This window comes from Eschrichtius robustus, chromosome 15 (genome assembly GCF_028021215.1).
Source record: "Eschrichtius robustus isolate mEscRob2 chromosome 15, mEscRob2.pri, whole genome shotgun sequence".
In the NCBI taxonomy this organism is placed as follows: domain Eukaryota; kingdom Metazoa; phylum Chordata; class Mammalia; order Artiodactyla; family Eschrichtiidae; genus Eschrichtius; species Eschrichtius robustus.
In genome coordinates, this window is record NC_090838.1 from 41,043,357 (window position 1) to 41,068,744 (window position 25,388).

At 42.4% G+C, this 25,388-nt stretch overlaps 1 protein-coding gene across 2 annotated transcripts in view; it reads right to left on the minus strand.

The window, feature by feature from the left end:
- Positions 1 to 25,388, minus strand: part of FSHR (follicle stimulating hormone receptor) — a 164,682-nt gene that overhangs the window by 47,083 nt on the left and 92,211 nt on the right. For both annotated transcript variants that reach the window (XM_068564189.1, XM_068564188.1), the window contains exons 3-4: positions 2,951 to 3,025; positions 411 to 485 (exon numbers count right to left, since the gene is read on the minus strand). In XM_068564189.1, coding sequence (XP_068420290.1) covers positions 411 to 485; positions 2,951 to 3,025 — 150 coding nt within the window. The remainder of the gene's footprint in view (positions 1 to 410; positions 486 to 2,950; positions 3,026 to 25,388) is intronic.

A 25,388-nucleotide genomic window follows, 5' to 3' on the forward strand; every position in this document is an offset into this window, starting at 1 on the left:
AAAACACTGTAATCTATCATAGAAAAAAATGCTTAAATGCAGAACAAGAGAGACGATGTCTTTGAGGTCAAGGTCACAAGCTAATAAATGCTAGCGGAAATTTTGGCTGTATCTCATTAACACTAAATTATGACTGAGTTCTGCAAGAGGTCCTTGTGACAATCCCATTAATGCAAATGGCATTCCTTATGATGTCTGTTTTTGTAAATGAAAACAAAATGCAATTATGTCAGTGGAATTCACTCATTAAACTAAACTAAAATCCACCAGCAAGTGTCTCCCCACTTCCACTTCTGCCCCACATTTTTGATTAAAAGCAGTTGTTCCCCAGAGTTGCAAATGGATATTTTGCTAAAATATGAGTGCACAATTTGATCATGGAGCGGGCACCAGAATACAGGAGTTCTTACAGATATCGGAGGTTGGGAAGGTTCTGGAAGGCATCAGGGTCGATGTATAGCAGGTTGTTGGCCTTTTCAATTCTACTGTAAAAGAGGAAAGAACATGCACGTGACCTCAACAGTAAGGAATGCTATGGTGTTTTTCACATTATGCAAAGAGTATGTTAATGTCATTCACCCATCCATCCATCTATTCATCCAGCCATCGTTTCAACAAAAATTGAGCATACATGCGGTGTCTTTTACTATACTAAACTGTGCAAACAAAATATTAACCCTGTCCCATGTAACTCTCACCACTGAAGTCTTCCTGGAACGTATTCATCAGAGACAAACAAAGCGCTGACTGGGTGAGTCATTTTCACTGAGCACAGTTGAGTCTTGAACCAGTAAGGATCTCCCAGGGTCTGAGGAGGCTAAGGGGGTAGGGACAAGACTAATGGGGGAAACGAGCTTTTGTCTGGTTGGGAGACAAGAGAGAAGGGCATGGAAAACAACAAAAGAGGGTGGGAAGGAAAAAGGCTGAAGAGCCAAAGGAGATTAGAGAAAAGGAGAGTGAAGGGGCAAAGGAAAACAAAGACGGGGGTGGGGGGGGGCGGGGGGGGGACCAGTGGGCGTCTCTGGCTTTCACTGTGCAGCCCCAGCAGACAGCAGCTGGGAATGTGCCAGTGAGTCCCCTCACGCTGCAAACTGAGGCTGCTCTCTCACAGCTCATGGGAGGTGATGGCTTCTGCCCCAGGTTGACCTGCACTGTGTCCTGATCTGGACACAGTGCAGGTCTGGAGGTGGGCATGTTCACATTTGGATTCCGACAGAGAGAGGCTGCCTTTTCCCCATCTTGCTAGATCAATGTATATTTGCAGAGATGCTCTGTGTTAATTACTTCCTCCCTGTTTCATTAGCTTTAATGTTGCAGTAACCTGTAGCTACCCAGATCCAAGTACCAGGTAATTAATCATTTTAAGTACAGTCAGTGCTACATGGGGGTGAGCACCTCTCCATGCAGGGAAGAGATGAAAGAGCCATCCCATTAGCTCCACTGCCCGTTGAACAGCATAGAGGGACGCCTGCTTGACCTTGCCCAGAGGGCCAGCTGCCCTTTGGTTCACTTCTCTGATATTCTCTGTGGGTTCTGAGACCCTGGTCAGATCTCTTTTCCCAACTAGGGTAAGGAAAGGCCAAGCAGAGTGAGAAGGAAGGAAGGAGCAGGGGGGCGATGAGGGGAGGGAGGCAAGGCGTCAGTTGCAGAGGCTTAATGACAACGAGGAAGAATGAGAGTGGGAGGCGGAGTGAGTAGAAGAAAAGGGAAGGAGGTCTGCCAAAATGGACAGACTGTCATTCCTAAACAAATTCATATGGATGTATGTATGCATATATGAATTATGCATGCGTGTGTGGGTATGTATATATGCTTGACAAGCGCTAAAAAGTTTTCAAAAAGATACGAAACAGTCAGGAGATTTATGTTCAAGTCCTTATCCTGCTGCGGATTTGTCTGGGTGACCAGACAAGCCTCACAACTTCTCTCTGTCTTTCGTTCCTCACCTGTAAAATTAGGAAAGTGGGTCACTGGCTTTCCTAACTGTGCTCCATGAGAATTTTGTGAGATATTAATCAATGCTTCACAGAGAAACCGTTCCAGTGACATTAGCTGAGAAACTCTTAATACGATATCCTTCTTGGAGATTCCAAGTGTATATTCGCATATTACAGGCTCTGAGTTTTCCCATAGTAAGTGCATCTGTCCAACTTAACCTTATTTGACCATAGACTTTTTTTCCTTTTTTGGAGCACTTAATAATTTTCCAAGTGTTTAATGATTCACAGAATATACTTTGGAAAATTTTGCACCAGATTGTCTGTGAAGTCTCTTCTGGCTTTGATAACCTATGGTAATTAGAGACTGGTATGAAACAGAGGTGGATCTGTGTGAGTACTGGCATGTATGTAAAACTAGAATGTCAACAAGAGGAAGTAAATTTGGTTGGAGTAGTAAAGAGGCCAAGGATTGTTATGATCTTACTGTATGCTGGTTGATGTGTTAGATCTATTTAACATTTATCATCTCATTTATTCATCACAGTGATCCTGTGAGGCATGCAATTTTATTATTCTCACTTAGAGATAAGAAAACTAAGTCTTAGCATGATTTTGTACCTTGGCCAAGGTTTCATGGTGCGTATATGGAGTCAAACTAAGACTGCCCATCTTCAGCTACGTCATGGGGGATTTATTTTGGGCTTTGACTGTGGAATAAATTTGAATGAGAGGATGAGGTGGACGTACTTGCAGTCACAGAGCTAGATTCTTGAGTCTACTACGCAAGAAATTCTGGGAGGGAAGAAGCAGGGTAAGACCAAGCTCTGGAATGGGACCTGGATCACCAGGCAGAGACACATGACAGTGCCTTTCGGACTGACTTTGACATCTTAAAATGAAATTCTAGGGGTCTGAGGGCAGAGCAGAGCCAGGGCCTCCCAGGAATATAAGTGAACTTTAAAGCTATGGCCGAGAACAGCCATGAGCAAACCCCACAGGTTCTTGCTTACATTTCATGTAGTTTGGGCAGGTTGGAGAACACATTTGCCTCTATCACTTCCAAGACATCATTCTGCGAGATCTCTCTGCAAAGAAAGAAATATAATTCAAGTCCGTTCAGTCACACTCCAGATGTGGATTTAGAGCTCAGCGTAGAGCCTTGTGCCTACAATGATTCATGAGACACACAAAACTCTGTTGCTGCTCACAAAGAAGTCAGCTGTAATGATGAGGCAAAGCTAACAAATAAGATGGTAATACTTACAGAACAATGAGAGAATAAACCCAAGGCAATGATTCAGGTCAGAGGTTATTCAGTCTACAAATGTAGCAACTGAGGCCCAGAGAGGGAAAGAGACTTGATTAAAGATATTTAGGGACTATGCGGGATGAGAACAAACTTTAAATTCCCTAGACCAGGGGTCAGCAAACTTCTTCTACAGGACCGGGCAGTAAATTTTTTTTTCTTTTTTGGCTTTGTGGATCATTTGGTCTCTGTTGCAACCACTCAGTTGATATTGTTGTGTAAAAGTGGTCATGGATATCATGTAAATCAATGAGCATGCCTCTTTTCGAGTAAAACTTTATTCATAAAAACAGGCGGCAGGCTGGATTTTGTGTCATGGGCCGTAGTAGTTCAGTGACCCTGCCTTAGACCATGGAGGCAAGTTCTTCATTCTGCTAATCTGGCTTTGGGAGATGAGAACCTCAGTTCAGTCTCATTTAAAGAAACATTCATGCCATTACCCAAGCGGCGGTTGTTATTCCAAGACCTTTGGCATTAATGTTGTCTTGGCCTAAAATCCCCAGAAAAGATCCTTCAGATCCCAGCTTATTTCCTCCTGGAGTAATCTGAGGGGAGTAGAGGATGAAGTCCCCTCTGCAGAAGCCCAGAGCTTATGAGGAGAGAAGGGTGGCTTAATCAGTTAATGTTTATGAAGGGGCTCAAAGGTGAAACACGATATTATTAGGCCTCCTGAGGAAGACTCTCATGCAGTTTCAACGTGGCAGCTGAGAGAGTCTCAGAAAATCTCACGGGCAGCGTGCATTCAAATTGGCTGAGGTAAAGCGCTGTCTGCTGGCCTGGGATTTAGCTGAGAAGCTCTAGAAAGGCTCTTGATCAAGGGAAAGGCCTGGAGGGCAGGGCAGGGCAGGGAGAGGGCCTGTTGAGGGAGGAGATGTATGATTGTGAATTCGGTCAGCTCAGGGAGGGGAGCTGGCAACATCCGGGGCCTGTCAACTCAGAGGTTGGCAGGGTCGTTTCTCACACTCCCCCATGAGTGCGGAGACATTTTGTGAGAGAAAAGCACCTCTTATTCTAGGGTAGCTTCCTTCGTGATTCATTTGGTAAGGTGAATTGGTCTTCACAGTTTTCATAGTTGAACATAGATGAGGGTGGTGTGTACATGTGTGTATTTAATAGGACATGTTGGCCATTGGGCATTTATTTTGCTCCTCCGTCCTTCACGTGGAAAGAGTACTGGGAGGTGCAGAAATGAGAAGGAGTAGGAAAGGAGTGGTAGACCTTGAAAAATGAGACATTTATTTGAACACTTAAAGGAGTCAAGTGAAAGAGCTGCACAGGTAGGAAATAAGCATGGAGGAAAGCACTAGATGACAGAGAGTTTAAATGCAAATAGGCCCATATTGTCCAAAAGCTATTTCCAGGTTCACTTACAGGTCCTGGTAGGTTTGGTCGCCCCCTTGCGGTAATATCTCAGCCTAATACTGCCTAAAAGGTGGGCATTTCGCCTTAACTGAATTCATGTACCAAGCGTTCCCTTATATGGATTTTTTTTTTTTTTTTTTTGCCAAAGAGAACTAAAAATGATTAAAACAAACTAGCCAAGAAACACTTCTAAATTAATTATTTCAGAAGGCAGTTCATATTTTATGGCCTCAGCTTCAAGGACAGGAGAGGGTACTGGGGTTGGATGGAGGCCGAGGGAACCTTTGGCTGGAGGAGGCCTGGGGGGAGGTGAACAGCGTGCAGTGGTGGAAACAAACCTCACTGGAAAATTCAGGGATCTTTCTCCAGTTCAACCCAGTTCTGCTTCTAGTTATTTCTACTGTCATTGACTAGGTATCTACTGTTTACCAGCCACTCTACATACATTGTCTCCGATCCCTTTAGCATGCCTGTGAAGTCAGTATTTTAATCTCCATGTTAATAAGCAGCGCCATCTGTATGCAGAACCAGCTGTGGCTGGCTGCCGGGCTGGAACACTTTCTTCTACATGCCCTGCCTCCCAGGGCCACGCTGGGCCTAATATTTCCACTGCTGTATATTTACTCAAAAGAAATAAAAATGCATGCCCTCCCCAAGACTTGTACACAGATGTCCATAGCAACTTTATTTGTAATAGCCCCAAACTGGGACCAACCCAATGGATGAACTGTGGAATATCCATACAGTGGGATATTACTCATCCATAAAGTGGAACAAACTGCCGATCCAACAGAGTTGAATCTTTAAAAAATTATGCTGAGTGAAAGAATGCAGACAGGAAAGAAAGCATACCGTCTGATTCCATTTATCTGAGGGTCTAGAAGAAGAAAAACTAATATGCAATGATAGAAATCAGAGTAATTGTCACCTGGGGCCTGGGATGGAGGTTGCTGGCAGGGAAGAGGCAGAGAGAGCTTTCTGGGATGATGGAAATGTTCTATATCAAGATTGGGGAGGTCGGAACATGAGTTTGTCTAACTTATTGAACTTTTTGGTTTTTTTTAAGTTATTTATTTTTGGCTGCATTGGGTCTTTGTTGCTGTGTACGGGCTTTCTCTAGTTGCGGCCAGCTTGGCTACTCTTCATTGCGGTGCGTGGGCTTCTCGTCACGGAGCACAGGCTCAAGGCGCGTGGGCTCAGTAGTTGTGACGCACGGGCTTAGTTGCTCCGCGGCATGTGGGATCTTCCCGGAGCAGGGCTCGAACCCGTGTCCCCTGCATTGGCAGGCGGATTCTTAACCACTGTGCCACCAGGGAAGTCCTAACTTATTGAACTTTAAAATGAATGCATATATTTTATTGTATATGAAACATACCTTAATACAGTTATTTAAACAGTGTCTTTCATTCAAAGGAAGGAGAGTAAATTCCGTTTTGTTTGTGTTTTGAGAACTCTGAATTAAGAGAACTAATGGAAGAATGTTGGTTATATTGTCTGGCCAGAAGGTGGTGTTCAAATCCTAGCTCTATCCTGGAGATTCTAGATAAGGTTCCTTCCCCTCCTGGCTGTTCTCCCCGCAACCTCCCATTCCCTCTCCACAATCTATAAAGTGCATAGCTGAACTAGGTCAGAGGATCAGAGTTTCTCAACTCTGGATGCACGTTAGAATCTTCTGGTGGACCTTTAAAAAACTTCCGAAGCCTGGGTTCACGTCGGAGAGTCGGATTTATTTAGCCTGGGGTGAAACTCTGGTGTTATTTTATTCATTTATTTTTTGCCCTTTAATTCTCCAAGCAGTGGTGATTCTAATGTGCATGAAGGATTGAGAACTACTGGTCTAGATGATATTAAGGTCCCTTTTAGATCTATGCTTTCTGTCTTAAATAAAGTTTGCTTCAGGAGCAAGGCCAAATTTCCCTGGGCTGCTAAGACAATAAACTGGAGCAATAAGGTTCTTGGAGCCCAAGAGGAAATAAAAATGAGACAAAATAGTAGCAAGAGAAACCTGGAGATAGAACATGGAAGCAGGCGTAAAATAGAGGAGGTACTAGTTAGGTCTGGTTTTTCATACGTATGAAAATTTAATCAGAAAGTCAACATTTTAAATGTTAAGTCTGTAACAAGAGGTATTGTGGAAAATATGTAAAAACACCTTACATTTGGTTAGTATTGATAATTGACGAAGTTTTTTTTTTTTTTTTCCATGCATAGCTTCTCTTCATTTTCAGTGTACTTATGTAAATTAGAGTTAGTGCAGCCAGTACTAACTGCAGTGAGGTCAACAGAGGTAACCTGGCTTGGTTAAGATAATATGCAACTGTGAGGATCACCCAACTGGTCTTGGAAAGGAGCACGTGGAATCTTTACATCCGAAGAATTTACACAGTTAAGAAACCTTTCTCTAAAGATTCAATTTAGACTTTTCTTTACGATTGTGACAAGTCACAGCAACTGGCATAATTCGGGGTATGATAGTGCTTGCTTAGAGTCAACAGGCAAAGTGTTTATGAAAGAGGAGAGTTCTAGGGATGGGATAGATCAGTGGCTCTCAGAGTGTGGTCTGGTGGTCTCTGTGGTCAAAACTATTTTCATAATCATGCTAAAATATAATTTTTTCACTCATTCTATGAGCATACAGTGGAGCCCAGGAGCTAGTTGATGTGTGGATGCAGAAGTAGATACAAGAATCCATCTGTCTTCTATTAAACAAGATGTTAAAATGTTTTGAAAATATGTAAAAAACTATGGTACTCTTCTCCCTAATATTTTTTTGAACATGGTTATTTTGCATAACAAATGTTATTTATGTTATTATGTAGAGATTTATTATTGTTTTAAGATGGACTAGCAAAATATTTCCCAGTTTGAATTTCTAGAATCGTAAGTGTCAGTAATTATAAGCCACATAAGAAAATCTGTTCAGTGTCTTTAATAACTTTTAAGATGTAAAGAGATCCTGAGCCCAGAAAGTCTGGGAACTGTCCAATGTAGGCATTGAATGCTGTCCTTTTTGGGTGAGGGATCCTGATTCTGTGGAAAGCTTATTTCCAGAGATGAGGCTCTCATCTCAGACGATGCTTCTCAGTTGTTCATGCATCTATGAATCACCTGGGGATCGTGTTGAAATGCAGATTCTCAATGGGAAGATCTTGAGTGGGGTCTGAGGTTCTGCCTTTTTAATGCCTCAGGGTGATAGGGATGGTGCTAGTCTTGAGATCACACTTTGGATTGCAAGGTTCTTTAGAAGAATGGTAGTAACACCCTAACAGGCCTTTCTCCCCAACACACAGCCAGTGGTGTGTAGGAAAAGCAAGAGGAGGAGTGGAGTGAAGTACTTGATTTTAAAAACCCTTTATCCCCTCTGGAAACCCTTCCCTTACTCTCTTATTGAAGTTTTTCTGTCCTCTAGATTCTCACAAGACTTCTTTCATTTCTCAGTTAAAACAATTACCATGTTGTTTTGTCATTGCTATTTTTTTGGGGGGTGGTGCTCATTGTCTAATTTCCTAACCTGACTTTGAGTTCCTGGGTGGTATCTTATCCATCTGTCTTTCTATCTCTGGCATCTAGTGGTACGTTGGCATGTGATAGGTACTCAATAAATGCTTAGTGGGTGGATGTGTAGATGGAGAAAAAGTAGTCTTCAGGTCCAGAAACAGCATCTGAAAAGCTGCAAAGGAGATGAAGTTTGTCTTCTGTAGTCTTTCACCCCCCTTTCTGTAGCCAACATGCCCAAGTATGGTATGTGACGGCCAAGCCTAGCTTGTCTGTGAGTTAGAGTTTTGTCCCAAGGATCTTTCTACATTTAATACACAGCATGCAAGGGACACATACATGGATTTGGTCTATGTATGGATGACTAATAGAGTCTGGATGCTTTTAGCTCTACCCCTACGGGTCATAGCATTTCCCAGCTCCTCTCTGGCTCACAGATGAGGTCCTTGAATTGACAAAACACCCATAGAGGAGAAAACGGGAGAGATGACTGGTGTGCCTGTAGGAGTTCTTGAAGCATTTGATTGGGTGTTAGATCTCTTCTGTGCATGGAATTCCACGTTTCTTTGAAGGAAGAGGAGATGTGCTTGCATGAGGTGCTGGAGGTTATCAGGACGTTCCCTCTGGAGTGAGTTTCAGAGCCACAGTCAAATTCTACTCCAGATTTGCATTGTTCTGGCCAATGAAGTGGTATTCATATACAAGTACACTTGGGGGTGGGGGTCGGGTCAGTAGGAGGGACTTTAGGGAGAGAATGAGCATGTAGCATTCAGCTGGGTCCAGCATGAAATGTCAACCTATCCTAGAGTGATATTCATTTGTCCACCATTTCACCTGACACTCATTTGCCAAATGCTGGGACTGTTTCATTCAGAGCAGAGATCCTACAGGTTTGTAGGATTAGGAAAAACTGAAGAACTGTTACCAGCAATTCAGGACCTCCCTAGAGTTTCAACGACATCTAAGAATTGGAGAGCAGGATGTAATAAGAAATCAAACACTCACAGAAACATCGTCTTTGCTTTTTTTCTGATATAGGAGATATTCTCCAACCAGGTTTCCCCCGTTTTTTCCCTCCTCCCCTGACCTTCCATAGCGCATTTTCCTTCAGTAAATCTGACATATCCCTCCCTAACTGGGCATTCAACTGCATTAAAATCTTTTTAATACTCACTGAATCAGATTTCTTTCTTTTGTCTTTAATAATCTCAGACTAAATTTTGTTGACTGCTTCTCTCCCCTGAGTCCCCTGTGGGACCCCCCTCACACACTCTGTCATAGCCCTCACAGACCGCGCTGGGTTTGCGTTCTGGTTTGTCTCCTTCACCAGGTAAAGAACTCCTGGAGGACGGTGACATTGCCTTTCATCTTAGTATTTCTGCTCCCAGCCAAGTGTTTGCTGAATGAGTGAATTATCTTTGAAAGATTATAAAAGATTTTCCACCTTTGCTCTTGCACAATAAAGCTGTGTTCTTGAAAATTTGCAGTAAACAGAGTATTTGCAAATCAAAATGTGTACTAACACAAGAAGGAAGCTTCTGGTTTTGCAGAGCCTAGGAGTGAATTTTTAAAAGAGTGAAGAACTAATCCAACCAATGTTCAACAAGTTTTGATTAAGCAGCTTTTGTATTTCAGGTACTAGGCTTCGCGTTGGGGCTCTAAAGATGAATAAAATGGGTTCTGGGTTTTATCAATTGTCTTTAACTCAGCGAGTTTGGTATTCTAGGCTTTCCTTAACTGGGTACTATCTTTATTTGATGGTCTACATCTGAGTTATTAGAAAAAATAAAATGGATTGTTGATATGTTGCATTTAAATATAACTACAGATATATAAATAATATACTTTCATATATAGTATATATAATACATAATTATATATGTATTATACATTGTGTTATATACATGATTATATATTATACACACACATAAGTGTGTGTGTGTATATATATATAATATATGTTATATATAATATATATATTATGTATATATATATATGTATTTCTACCATATGTCTACTCCCTTAATTCTTCTGGAAATATGCCAAATAACTTAAGTAAATACAGAACAGGGTGGGTGAAAATGTCCATGAAAATACATTCCAGTAAATTTCATAAATCTCTCCAAACATATACTCCCACCCTTATTTAGAATTCCCTTAAGATCAGATCTGGAGACTTTACAATAGAGACCTGAGTTTGAATCCTGCCTCCATTTCTTACTAGCTGTACAACTGTGGCAAGTTACAGCAGAGTCTCTCTGAGCTTCAGTTTCCTTGTCTGTAAAATGGGAATAATTGCTACATCACAAGGATGTCAAAGGTATTAAATAAGATGGTATGTGTGAAAGCACAACGCTTCTCACGTGGTAAACTCAAATATCGCTGTGCCTGCCTCCGTCTCTCTGTGGAGTTTAGGACTGAAGTCCTCTGCATCTGGGAAATACTGGGCTCGCTGATCACTGAACTGGGGAAAACGGTGTGAGCAAGTGTTCTAGGAATGCTTCTCTTAATCCTGCCTACACATCATATAAATTCTTAAGCCAGGCCATGGCATTATCCCAAACACCATCCTGAGTCTTAACCACAGTGAGACCTGCCATCTGGTCTGTTGGCCAACAAAGGAAATCAGGCAGAGCACGTAGGTGCCCCAACAAGCATGTCTCCACCACTGAAGTCCTAATCTAAAAAGGAAGCTGGTCCCTTTGGGAGAGGGTCAGTACAGAGTGTGGGACATGTTGTCAGGGTGGGGTAAGGACATTGCCAATAGGCTCCTCTCACTTCCCCAGGTGGCAGCAGGTAGGTGCCTTCCTTTCCTGACATGTCCCATCTGCTTCCTTCTCCCTGGGCAAAGTGCGTCTCTGCTAAAGATGCTCTAAAGATGTCCCCAAATGAAACCGAAATTAAAGCACCCTCAGTGACTCGAATTCAACTCCTTCACTTTTAAATTCATCAACAACAAACTTGTGTCCATTTTTAGTTTTGTCTTAATTTAAAATGTTAAGTAATAATCTATATTTTGGAATATTTCCCTTGCTTTGCTCAGCAGATGAGGAAAGGAACTAAAACTCACAGACATAATAGCTAACGTTTATTATGCACTTCTTATGTGCCAAGCAATTTTTCTGCACTTTACATTTGTTAAATTGCTTAATCCTCACAACAGCCCTTTGAGGGAAGTACCATCCTTGACCCCTTTACAGAAGAGGAAAATGAGGCATACAGAGGTTAAGTAATTTCCCCAGTGCCACAGAGCCAGTGAGTGAAGTCGACCTAGGGTATGAACTCACCATTCATGGGGCCTCAAAACGATGGCAGAAATCAGATAGGCCATATTTCCAGTGACCCGGAAAACTATTTCCACTTCAGAAGATCTTGTTGTTATCGTTTTAATTTCCAATAGAGTATAAAATTTTGGCTCAGCAATACGCCTATAAAACAACTAAATACTGCCCCCTTCCTCCATGCTGCATGGTACTTGAGTTCTGACGAGGCAAAATATGTCAACATGCAAATTCACCTTCTACAGATAAATCAAAGTCCCAAGCAGTGACTCATAGGGTAAGTGCTTTTTTAGGGCATTCTCTATGCAAGGGCAAAACATGTAAGACAATAAAAAGCAGTGCCCCTGCCTTCCAAGAGTCTGCACTTTAGTTGGGTAGAAGCAACATGCATGGGAAGTTGGGCGTGCAAAGTCAGTAGAAGTGGAAGAAAATATGAGAGGCATGTCCAACACAGAGCAGGGTAGACAGTGGGCATTCAACACCTTTTATTTTCCCTCTCACACCCTCGCTAAATGTCAGCATTTCTCAAGCTCTGTCTTAGTATCCCTTTAGATTTCCCTGTTAGAACCTCTCTGTTGATGCCTCACATGTCATCAGAACAAGTTTCCCTCTTAGACTAGAGACCCATGTCTGCAATGGCCAAAGCCATGTTCTGCTACATGTTCTGCATACCCTTGATGGACAACTAGTCTGGAGCAGGCTTACTATTTTCCTCTCCCAATTCTCCACCACATCCCCCCACCCAGGCGCAACCCCAGACACCAGCTGCATTGTCATTCCTATTGGTTCATTGGACCAACCCAAGCTTTAAATCTTGGGGTCATCTCTGACTCCTTTTCAACATTTAACAGATTCTAAATCTTCTCAATTACTTTTTTTTTTTTTTAGTATTTCTTGCAAATATCCCTTCATTTCCCAACATCATTATCATAATTATGGCTCTTTGCAATTTCCGCTGGACCAGCGGTTCTTAACAGTCATGTGATGACTCAGGATTTGGGTCTGATGTGGGTCGTGAATCACATTTTTTCAAACAAATTAAATGTCCCAATGGCCAATGATTTACTCAAAAATTTGGAGTAGATTCAAGGATGTGTGTGTGTGTGTGTGTGTGTGTATATATATATATATATATATATATATTTTTTTTTTTTTTTTTTTAACAAGAAAGTGGAGTGGCTAGTGGGGAAAAGAGTGGAGTAGAAAGTGAGGATCTGAGGCTTCCCTGGTGGCGCAGTGGTTAAGAATCCGCCTGCCAATGCAGGGGACACAGGTTCAAGCCCTGGTCCGGGAAGATCCCACACTGTGGAGCAACTAAGCCCGTGCACCACAACTACTGAGCCTGCACTCTAGAGCCTGCAGGCCATAACTACTGAGCCCGCACTGCCACAACTACTGAAGCCTGTGCGCCTAGAGCCCATGCTCTGCAACAAGAGAAGCCACTGCAATGAGAAGCCCGCGCACCACAACGAAGAGTAGCCCCCGCTCGCTGCAACTAGAGAAAAGCCCGCGTGCAGCAACGAAGACCCAATGCAGCCAAAGATTAAAAAAAAAAAAAAAAAGTGAAGGCCTGGAGTTTACTCTGCCTGGATACAGGAGTGTAGCGAATATTTATGCTTGGGAGCCATGAGTAGGGAAGGTAAAATGAATTAAAAGAGGATGATAAAAAGGGAAGGAGGGAGAAAGAGCAGCGGTAAAGGGAAAGAGGTTTTCTGGAGGTAGAATGACATTAGAAGTTAGAAAAGGTAGATAATTTCTTTATTACTCCGTATTCCTGTCAGAAATTATTTAAACAGGAATTCATTAAATTCTAAGTGATGGGAGATAAGGGGTTGGGCAGGTAAAAAGCGAGGGGACGTTGATTGGGTCACTTGGCTTCAGTGCGGGCTGCCAGCTTTAGCAGAGGACAAAGAAGGGGAGGTGGGAAGGCTGGAGGGGGTCTCTGACCCACAAGGATGGGTAAATTGTCTGCAGGTTCGGGACCCCGGCAAGTTTGAGCTGTGTAACTCAAGGCTGCAGGAATAATGATGACGGTGATAATTAACCTTTATTAGACAGTTACTGTGAGGCGGGCATAGTGCTAAATGTTCTACATGGGTAATCTCACTAATGGCCTTGTCTTATCTGCTGACTTGTGTGTCTTAGTTCATATGCACGTGTTAGTGGCAGCATGAACCTGGAAGCCAGATAGGCCTGGATTCAAATTCTAGCTTTATCATTGCCTAGTTGTGTGACCTTAGCTAACCTCCATGAGGTTTATTTCAATGGGGGTAATTATAGCTACCTTTTAGGGTTTTATGAGAATTATGGATATAACATATGGCACGGAAGAGGTTTCTAGCTGCCCACCACAGTCTATTTCCCCCTCTTATTTCTGGGGGCACAGCTCGACTATGTTTCCTGGCAATCTTGCTGTTAGGTATAGCCTTGAGGGGTGAAGGCTTCTCCCAAGGAATGGGAGCGGAAGTGACGCGTGCTGTGCCAGGCTTGCGTGTAACCCCTCTCCTGTGCTCCTCTGTGCTCTGTCTCCCATCCAACCTGGCTGTAGGTGCCGGGACAACCTTGGGGGCCAGGATTGAAAAGGGAGAAGCTGCTGGTAGCTCGGGGTCCTAAATCAAGTGCTGGGGAGCAGCGCCCGGACTGCTAGGTGAGAAAGAAAGAAACTTGTTCTTAAGGTCCCTGACATTGTGGCGTTTGTGGTTGCCATCTAACCACTCTGATACCTAAGGTAGGAGTCTGGCATCCAGCATCCTGTCTGTATTTGCTCAACAAATGCTCCTCCCATCAGGGCAGGGATGAGTTTTGCATCTACCGTCTGCTGAAAAATGGGTATATACAGTAGGTGTTGAGTACATTTTTGTTGGCTGGCTAGTTAGGAGTCATGTAGAAGTGTCGCTTGGCCAAACTGGGAGGAAACAAACAACAACCAAAAAAATCCCTCCTCAAAACTGTCTATCTGTGACCTCGTTTAGCCAGAGACCTCTGTTCCTTGGTGACACAGTATTTACTCCCTGTGATTGAATTGCTCGGCCTCTTGCGGGGAACACACCAGCTGGCTTCTCCTTATTGAATTATGGGCCCTTGGCTTTTTTTTCTCTCTTTTTCACTTATTTCGTGAAAAAAACATGCCAGAAAGAACAACTTTTTAACAATGGGGACTACTAAATCCATTAGCACACAGACCCTGGGAGGGTGCTCAGGTTAAGAAATTTGAACCCTCAGCTCTGTAATCTCCAGCAACGCGGAGCTGCATGAGGTGAGGTCTCCCCAGTGGGCAAAAGCAAGTCCTTCATCACTTTGGCAAATCACAGGAGCTCCCTGAGATCCATTTTCCTCTGTAAGATGTTGCTAAGGCCCTCTGTCCCTCAGTACATTTTATACTCGATCCTTTGTAGTTGGCAGGGCTATTGAAGATCACATGAATAATGCATGTCACGCCGGAAGAAAAAAGCACATAGTGTTATGCAAAGGTCATGCTGCTTACCGTTGTTTTTATTACTTCACTGGAGTCAGGAGACCTCAGTTCTAGTCCTGACTCTGCCACTAATTAACCACTTTCCTTGAGTCAAATCAGTTACCTTCTCTGGGCCTTTGTTCCTCATCTATAAAACAACACTGTTGATCCAGATGATCTCGTGGGTCCCTTCTAGCCCTAAAATGCAGTGATTTTAATTATATCTATGATTCTGTTATTAAAAGGCAGCCAACCACATTGTTGGCAGTCCTCCATGACAGCCAGCTTCCATTTCTAAAAAGCCGGGCTGAGGGCAAGGGAGCCATGAAGCATCCTGATTAAGGAACTGCACCTGTTCCCTTACGAGCAGGTCTGTGGGCAGACCCAGGAGGGAGCAACAGGAGGGTAGCCCCCAAGGGCCATCCTTTCTGAGCCCTGCACAAGGTGAGAAAGTGCCCTCGCCTGAGCCATCAGACTCCGGAAGACAGTGTTTGTTTTATGGTCAGCTTAAAGAGGGCTTCATTGATCTTCCTGTGAGCCAGTGTTGATTTCTTCCTTGTCATACATCCCGAGCCTCTTTACCAAAGAAACTCAAATCTGTGTGTGTGTGAGGGGTGGGGGGGGCAGGGAGGCAGTTATCGTGGGCTTTTCTGTCCACTTGTGTCACCCAGCAGCCCCTCAAAAGCTTCCTTAGTTATTTTCTCTGGGCTCTCTCGTGCCTTTCTGCTACCCTTGCCACACTTGTAACGTAATCCGCCCTTCCCCAGCTGGCTTTCATCCTCCTTCCAGCCTCTGTTTTCACTCTGCAATTCATAATTACTCTCGCCTTTATGCCCCTCCATTTTCCACCTCATTAATTCTTATTCTCGGCACAAGAGCGTCTCCTTTATGGGCTGCAGTGAAGGAACTACAAGGAACTCACATTTGGCTGCTTCTGAATTTGAGTCGCTTTGATTGTCTTGTTTTCCTCTTTGGAATTGCTTGAGTCTAGTGCCCTCATAAGCACCCTGCATGCAAAGCTGTTATCCGTCCTGCCCTTTGCTACCTTTTCTGAATTTCTTTGAATTTAGAAATTCAGGGGCCTAATTTCATCAACCCCATATTTAATTGATTTTATATCCGTTTCTGAGCAGTAGTTTTCCCTGTCCCATCTCAAATGGTAGTTGAAGGCCCTACTCCAGGGCCTCCTTTGCCTCACGATGGTCCTGAAAGTGTCCCTATTTTTACAGCAAAGAGACCTGTATGGTCAGAAAAAAGAAAGGAAGTTTTTAAAAAGAGCTTGCTATTTTATGAAACTTTGCCGTGCCTGGAGAAATATGTGGTCATTCTAGAAAGCGAGGAGGCAAGTGGATTCTTTTCCAAGCTGAATCTTCGGTTCAGTTGGTTAAGGACACCCAAGATGTTGGGAATCATCAGCCTAGCTCAGTATATGTCCAGGCCTCTTCCGTGCCTTGGAAACCTTTGTTTAAACAAAAGCTTAGAGAGTAGCAAAACAAATAATGATGGAATTGTTCCTGTTAAGGTCTAGGGCGTTGGCTGTGTGGGGCAGAAGAAGACAACCCAGATCTCCTTCCTCACTCCAGCAGCTTCTGAGGGGGCACTTCGTTCTCCTACGCGTGTGTGTAATTTAATTGTGAAATATGCATTTGTCCTGTACCAAGATAATTTCAAGTAACGAAGATCCTTTTAGGAAGACATCTTTTAGGAAAAGTTTTTTAATCTTATTTTTGTAATGCCACTGAAATGAGAATTTCACTGTATCAGAAAAGGAAGGAAAGGACTTCAGTGGTTATCTTCTGAACTTACTTTCTTGTACATGCCTCCTCTCCCCTTTTCTCAAACAGATAAAATAACAAAGGCACAAGAAGCTGTAATTACATGGGTAGTTAATAATTGTGCTGGTCTAGGCTGAGATGTTCTTTACCTATGATGATAAGAGCGCATTTTCATTCATCCAGTCAAATTCCGTTATATGGGTGTCCTTGCTGGAGCTGTAGAAACAATGTCAAGGCTAACGGAGTTCCAGGAGAGGGGCTATCTGTATTATGAGCCAGACAGCAGAGCTAGCACTGTAGACCCATACAAGTACTTGTAGACCCATTCAAGCTGTGTGAAGCTGGCAAAGTTACTTAACCTCTCTGAGCCTCAGTTTCCTCATATCTGAAATGAGGACAGTGGTATTTATCTTGCAAAACTTTGTGAGGATTAAATATTAAATAATTACATGTTAAGTATTTAAAGCTTAATAAGTGTTAAAAGAAATGATATTTATTATCATTGTTGTTATTTTTCTCTCAAGTCTAGTCTAGTGACTATAGATCCCTTAGGGTCAAGGACTTGGTTGTATTCATAGCTTGTCACCTGTGCCTCTAGCAGGTACTCCAGAAATGTGTGCTGAATGGACAGATGACATTTGCAGCCTTTGAAGTCCTTTGCTTTGTATTGATTCAACATGTATTTTTACCCTCACATTTGAGTAGTTGAGCAGGAAGGAAACCCATTCCAATTTTAAGGCGCAATCTTTAAAGTTTTCTCCAAGGACACCTTCCCTAATGCTGCAGAATTAAGACATTTGCCTTCCTCTGAGCTTCCCTCCTGCACTCCTTGTGTCTTTGTCATAGTGGGACTAACAGTCACGTTAGCTGTGCTTATGCCTGTAGGCCCCTGAGGGCTGGAACTGTGGCCCCTGTCAAACTTTCAATAGCGCTAGGCCCAGGCGTCATACCCAGCAGGCTTTCAAATGTATTGAGTTGGAGGGAACAGGTATTATACAGTGCTTTAGTATATTGGGCACCAAATCTTAAATTCCTTTGCAGACCTCTTCTTCAGACATATTCAAAAGAATACAATTCCTGCCTTCAAGGAACTTTTAATGCGACAGGAAATTGCACTGTTGTCTTCTCCATGGTGACTGATTTTCAAGGCTTCCTGTTCAACAAGTGATTGTTGATTGACTAAATTAATGAGAGAAGCAAAAGCTGTTATCTTGTTTATCAGTGAAGAATGATTAAGCACAGAAAGGTTAGGTGATTTACCTCAGTCCACACAGCAAGTTAAAGAGAAGTAAAACCTGGGTCTGCCAACTCCCACGCTGATGTTCTTTCAAGCACACAATGCAACATCCCAGATCTCATACCTAATTTTAAGCTATGAATAGCCACCTCCTTCTTGCTTGCCCACGATACATTTTCTTTCTTTTTTTCTAAAAAAATGTAAATATTTGGAGGAAAAGAAAAACATTCTGACCAAATGTGCCTTTGGTAGAAATTCTGGTGCCAATTTATTACATCAAATCCGGATTTCGATTTCAGAATCCATTTGAATATATTCATTTCACAATTTGTATATCTAATTATGTTTTCCTCTGTCACCAACCACAAGCAATTTCCCTCCATTTAGGATCGTTGTGTCTTTAAATCTAAGACCTAAGACACAAGAATTACCATAGCAACTTGCTTTCCTGTTAGACTGCAATTGCTGACAATCAATATGATTAGACAAGGTCAGTGACAGAGTAAGCCCCACAGTGTTTAAAGAGAGCTGAGGAAGGGCAGGGACAATGAGGAAATGAGAAAATGATTGGAAAAATCTCTCCCCAGGGTTGAGTATGAGCTCTTTATTGCTTGCTGCTTGTATAACCTAAAGCGATGTCTCATAGTAGCAACAGTTTCCAACCTTCCAGCAAGAACTGGGGGAGGCTGAGAGATGTTTAGTTGTTTTGGTTTCCCTTTTTACTGGTCCCCAAACACTTTACAAAACTAAAGACTGAGAATCACCGGCTTGAAAGTGAGGATAAATAGTAGCTGGAGTGGGGGGGAGTTAACGAAGAGGCAAACCAGGGCAGCTGTTTTCAGCCCAGAGAGGGAACGAGGGTGTTTGTGAGGAAATGGGATGGTCCACAGCCAAGTTTGCCTGGAGTGGGGCTCTGCGAGCTGGGGTGGCTCCAGGCATCATGGGAAGTGTCGCTGGCCTCGAACCCTGCATCATTTAAGCCCCTTTCCGTGGCTTCCTCTCCCCCTCTTCCTGTACTGATCTCTGCTTTAAAGAAGAAAATCTCATTCATACCAAAGTGTCAGCATCTGGTAACTGATTACAATTTGATTGCAGGGGAGAGGATTGCATTTTAATAGGCAGCAAAGCTTAAGCAAAACAGTCATTATGACTGTTAGGCACAAAGGAGCAGATAGCAGAAGTACTTTTGGCCACTTTCTGGAGCTCCTCAAAATCACATCTGTGACCTACCAAGATTTCATAGCAGGCTGGTTTAAAATGAAGTCCTCACTCACTTAAGGGAAAGATGAAATGAGGTGATTGTTCTAGTGGCTGAATTGTAGACACTTCTCAGACACCAGGCAACACCATAGAAAGCAAATGCAAACCCACACACCCTGGGAGCATTTGTGTGGAGGAGACGAGACCCGGCTTCTGGAGGGCTCGCATGTTTGCTATCCAGCAGGAGAGCCTAGAGTGACTAACTTCCTGCCTGATCCTCCCCGCCTCCCTCTCCCCTTCCCGAGCTATTCTCTGCCTGAGGACTGAGAGGAAGGAAGCCAGTTCTAACATGGGAAGGATGAAAGCTGGAGCCCTTGGAAGGCGGTGTGAGGTCAAGCCTTGGGTTATCAGTTATCGCCTGACCCCTAAGAAACCCTGAGTCGTTAAGGAAAGCCAACCTGTTAATCCTGTGGTTTGAGAGAGACTCCCAAATCTGTCTCCTCTAGCAGAGAGTCTCTGTGGTACTTGAAGCAAAGCAAGGTAGTGGGTGCAGGATCCACAGCTGGCGTCTAGTTTTAGTTTTCCACTTGCTTATCAGTAGTGTGACCTGGGACGAGACTCTTTACTCTGCAAATCTCATGTGTAAAGTGAATAAACAACTCTTGTATCTACTTCATATAATCCAAATCAAAATTAAGTGATGCCTGTGAAAGCATTTGGCAAACTGTAAAGCATTTAAACACATGAGCACATTTTTGGAACGATTACAATGATTACTCTCAGTACTGTTATGACTGTTATCTTTCTTTGAGCAGACCCCCACTCCCTGCCCCATTCTGTACTCCTTTTCCTCATTTCCATTATGCTTTTCCTCCAGACACCAGTTTTTGAGATAAAACTCAGAACCAACTGGATAAATTCACCCCAAGAACTGTTACTGTAGACCCAACATTTCTCTCCTCCAGAGAAATAGATAGAGGGGTTGGAGAGAGGGTGACATTTCACATATAAAATGCTGTTGGGAGGTAGAATTTAGGCATTAAGGATGAGTCAGGGAAGGTGTTTTATTTAAAAATTGTATTTTGTGGAGGTGACCCCTGCCAATGCCTCTCGCGTAATGCTGCAGGTGGTGCTGCTTCCTCTACCGACCCAGGTGGCTACCCGCTGTCCCATTTGACATGTTTGTGTCTTTAAGCACCAGTGCTGGTTTTTATAGGCTTTATACTTTGTACAAAGTGTTGCTCTTTTAGAACATGGGATGACTATGTTACGGATAAACTATTCTGATTTGCTGCTGGGAAGACACATCACGGAGAATTGCAGGAGAGGGGAGAGAGCAGAAATCCTAACGAGGTCCTGAGGAAGTCCTTGTGTGCGACGTTCCCCTGTAGGCATAGTTTTCTCAAGTGCTTTATTTGATTTCACACTGCCTTTCATTTTCAAAGGGTCTTTACTAGGCACGGAAGGGAACAAGGACAGTGAACATTTGATATACATTAACATCATGCCCATCTACGGAGCAAAGCTGTGGGGTGTAACTCTTTGGCAGTATCCTCTTCCCTGCCTTTCACCAGGAAAGCGTTTTGGGTCTCAGAGGAGTTCAGGGTGACACCTATATTGGTTTGAATCATGCCTTCACCCCTCCTGTGCCAAGTGGCATTTAAGGCTATGAATCCACCCTGATTCCTAGTCTTCTATCAAAACTTATCCCCCTGTGAGTTTATCGTATTATGGAACTCTAGAACTACAGAATAAATCCTGGTAAGAGGAGAGACCCAAGAGATCATTTGTTTCCAACTCTCTTATGAATCGAAGACCGCAAGAGGGTGACTGTTTCCTAGCTGCTCAAGACTTGCGTGGGTGCTGGTACTTTATATTTCCAGGCATCAGTTTTGCATTTTTATGAAGGACTGCAATCTTCGAACCATGAGTAAGATGAGAGTTCCAAGCACACTAGCAGTCCAGTAGGAGAGAGATTTGAGAAAACAGTGCATTTTAAATACATCTTATAGATCACAAGATGTATAACTTGATGCCATCTGCTTGAGGTGACTATCACCAGCAATTTCAAACGTGTAGCTTTCATTTTAAAAGTTGAACAACACTTGTCTCCCTTTCATTCTCTCTGTCCGTCATCCATAATCAATTTGTGGACAGGTAGATATAGATACTATATATACTAGATTCTAACAAAAAGAAAGGTTACCACATGTTTTAGATTATCTGCTATGGACATTAACCAACGTCTTTAGCCATGATTATTTATATTACATGGACAATCAACAGGGTTAATTGTTGTCATGAGGGAAACAGTGCTTGACATCTTGCTGCTCCAGAAAGTTATTTTCTTTCTCTTTGGGGATCTAAACTTTATTCCCACCAAGACGGAATTTGTTATCTTTGATCTCTGTTTCATCATCTTCAGTCATCCTTTATGTTCATTGTCTGTTTGCATATTTACTATCCACCCTTCACTTAAACATTGTACCATGTTGAAGCTGTGAATGTCCCCCAAAGGTTTATTCAAAAAGGCTTGCACAGAGTCTCCTCCTAAGTATTCTTGCTGCCAGCCATCAGTTCCACATTATTTTACTTTGATACCTCAGCTTCTCAAAAGCCTGCTTGAACATTGGAACTTCAGATTCTATTACGATTCTGGGAGTCTAAATATGATTCTCACGGCTGCTTGTCCCAAAACACAAATGCCTCATAACTATAACGACTTGGAGCTAGTGGGAAGGGAAGGCTGGGACAGGCTTGGTACTGGAGAAGGATGGTAGCAACCTGAAAGTCATGATTAGAAGGGGAGCAACCATTTGCCATATACTCTTCTGTCTAACCTTTGGATCAACTTGTCTTCTCTCTCTTTGCAGGTGGTGCCCATCTATAAACTGGTAAAGCCAGTTTAATGCCCTGTGCTAGACAGGGTAAGGGTTAGGAGTCAGAAGAACTGTTCTCTACCTACTTTTCCTATTAACTAGCTATTGGCCCATGGGCTAATAACTTAAATGGGGTATGCCTGTTCCTGTGATTTATGTGAAGATGATAATACCTATTTCATCCCTTTTCTAGGATGGTGTGAGGATCAGCTTAGCAACATGTGCTAAATGGATAAATGAACAATAGGTAGGAAAGTGCTTTGAATGGTTAAATATATTTTCGAAAGGCAAAGTATATAACTAATGCAGGCATAATGTTACCTAGCTTTGGAGTTGCTATGGTAATATGATTGCCCAGTTTGTGATTGGACTCACTCAGTTATCGTTCTCAGATCTATTATCCCAACCGCACCTTCTCATCCCATAGTTTTAAGATATTTTTCTGTTCTTTGTTTTGGATTCTCAGCTATTCTCACATGTGAATGACAAGATTTAGCTTGTTCAGTTTCTGTTGCTGAATACATCCTTTGATGTTTAGATATTATTTATATGGGAGCTTTGACTTCACAAGTGTGTGTGTGTGTGTGTGTGTGTGTGTGTGTATGAGAAAAGTTGCCTTTGGTGTCCTCAGCACCTTGTTTCTACAACTTCTTCCCTCTTTCTATCATTCCTTCTTCCTCGAGATGCTCAGTACCATCAGGGAGCCCCAGTTTGTCAAGGTAGAAGGTAATCTAAACTGTATCTTCCACTAAGATGTTGGTTACCTCCTTCTGACATCTTCCTATTTTCAAAGGAGAGCCAGGGGAAGGTGATTTACTACCATAAAGCATGCAACAGCGATGTTGGGAGTTTGGGCTAATATGGAGGTCTGGGATGAGGGTCTCTCTACCTCCAGGCACATAGAAATACTGGGTAAAAAGGTCAAACAGCCAATTAAGAAACTATGTAAGTAACACTGTCCTCAACCTGGTCAGAATGGTTAAGTGTACATTGAAGCCAAAGGGCAAAGAAAAAATTATAATTAGGTTAATGGCTGGGTCTTGGAGCTTCACAACCTGCTTGGGAAGATGAGCCCAAATTGCAGATATGTCTTCGTCTGAGAGGAGCTAGAACTGACCTACCTGCATAAAGTCAAGAATCAGGAAAGGCTGCACATTAGAGAAATGGAGCACTCTAGAATTCCATTAAGTGACTAGGGAAGACCTCAAAGAAGCAGCTGGGGTGGAAATAGTCAACTGCAAGTATTTATAATAGCAGGTCAGTGTCACATGACTACATTGGATGAGAATTTACAGTGACTTCAAGCCAAAAAAATTACTAGAAAAGTCATCCCAAACTGGAGAAAATGAGAATGCTCAATAGCAGCAAATGAGAAACTGTTAAGATGTTTCCATACTAGCGCACGGGACTCCCACTGACCACACCTCGTCATTCCTAAGATGCATGGGCTGAGTGTAAATGTTCCAAATCATACAAGGAAATAGCACGTGAGAGAGAATAACTATACCTCCTTGATTGGGGATTAAAATAAGATTGAAAGAGATTTAAAATTAAATATTTTTAAATTCTCAGATAAAGGAAGATACAGAAATCACAAGATAAAACAGGATAGTGTGAAAAAGGACAGACTTGAGAAAATAATTAATGAAAAATATTGATGTAAGAACATACAGTCAGGTAATTAAAAACTTAATTGGATTTATTAATGGACTAGATATAATGAAAAACAAAATGAATGAATTGGAAAGTAGGTAAGGCAAATCATACATAATATAGTATAAGATTTTCCAGTATAGATCTAGTAGGAGATCCAGAAGGAGAGAAGAAAGAATAAAAAAGAGGGTAGAGATAATAATAAAAGCTTTTCCAGAGTTGAGGAAAGACTGCCTTAGTTTGAGGAAACCACTAAGTCACAAGCATAAAAAATAAAAACAAATCTACACTCAATAGTGAAAGTATAAGCAAAGGGAAAGAAGATCTTAAAAGCCATCAGAGAGGGGCTTCCCTGGTGGCACAGTGGCTGGGAGTCTGCCTGCCAATGCGGGGAACACGGGTTCGAGCCCTGGTCTGGGAAGATCCCACATGCCGCGGAGCAACTAGGCCCGTGAGCCACAACTACTGAGCCTGCGCGTCTGGAGCCTGTGCTCCGCAACAAGAGAGGCCGCGATAGTGAGAGGCCCGCGCACCGCGATGAAGAGTGGCCCCCGCTTGCCGCAACTAGAGAAAGCCCTCGCACAGAAGCGAAGACCCAACACAGCCAAAAAATAAATAAATTAATTAATTAATTTAAAAAAAAGTCAACGTTAAAAGCTATCAGAGAGGAAAGACAGACTACCAAAAACTAGACTGACAGCACACTTCACATAAGCAACAGTACATACTAGAAGATAATAGAGTTACTTGCTGAGTGAAATTCTGGTCGACCCAGGTTTATAAATTCACCTAGATTATTATTAATAGTTCAGTAGGGGGCAGGGGTGACATTTTCAAATACACAAAGACTGAAGAAAGCTTACTACTCATACATGGACAATTTGATTTTGTTTTTCACAATTAAGATAGGACTTTTTTATGATTAAAACAGTACATTCTTGCTGTAGAAAAAATGAACAATGCAGAAAGTTATAAAGAACAATTATATTATGAAGAACAATTTTCGTCAACAGGAAGGAAATTGAACCCAGAAGAAACAAGTAGAGTTTAAGAGCAAAATTCCTGGCAAAATGATAGTAATATTGATCAATTATTCAATTTAAGTGGTGCTAATTTGGGGCTATTTAAAAACTAGATAGAACTAAAGTGCTGGACAGAAATGACATGGAAAATTGCAAGGGGAAATGCTGTGTTCAGCTAAAACAAAGTGATGTTGATAAATTTGGGGGGTTGATAAATACGTTTTAAAATGATAAAATAACTATAAAATAGAACATAACTTCTAGAATAGAAGAGAGGAAAAAAATAGAGACCAAAGAAATTGTAATGGTGACATTTCAAGCACTAACAGGAAAGGTTTTATTATTGGATGTGTATATGTGTATATATGTGCGTATGTGCTGGATGCCAAAGGTCCTCTGATAGCTCACAAATCTACTTCCATGAAGCCCTACGCATATCCTAATTGTAAATCTGAAACAAATTTTAACACATGCATAGGCTCAGAATGGCAGTTTTTCCACAGTACTCTGCTGTAGCAAGTACAATTGCACATGTTGCTGCAGCCAACTGATTCTTTATCTCTGAGAAACCGGGCTGCAGGTGCCGCTAGGGGCCCTTTTACATCCTTGTTTTCTGGTCAGTTTCCAAGGGAGTCCAAGGTCTCCTTTTTTCTTGTGTAGCCAGGCTTGTTTTCTAGAGAGCTGCCATCTTTTACACTGATTTCCGTCTAATGATATTCACCATCCATTGACAATAAAGATAACATATCCCTTTTAGAGAGATCTCTATCTACAGTGCTTTCCA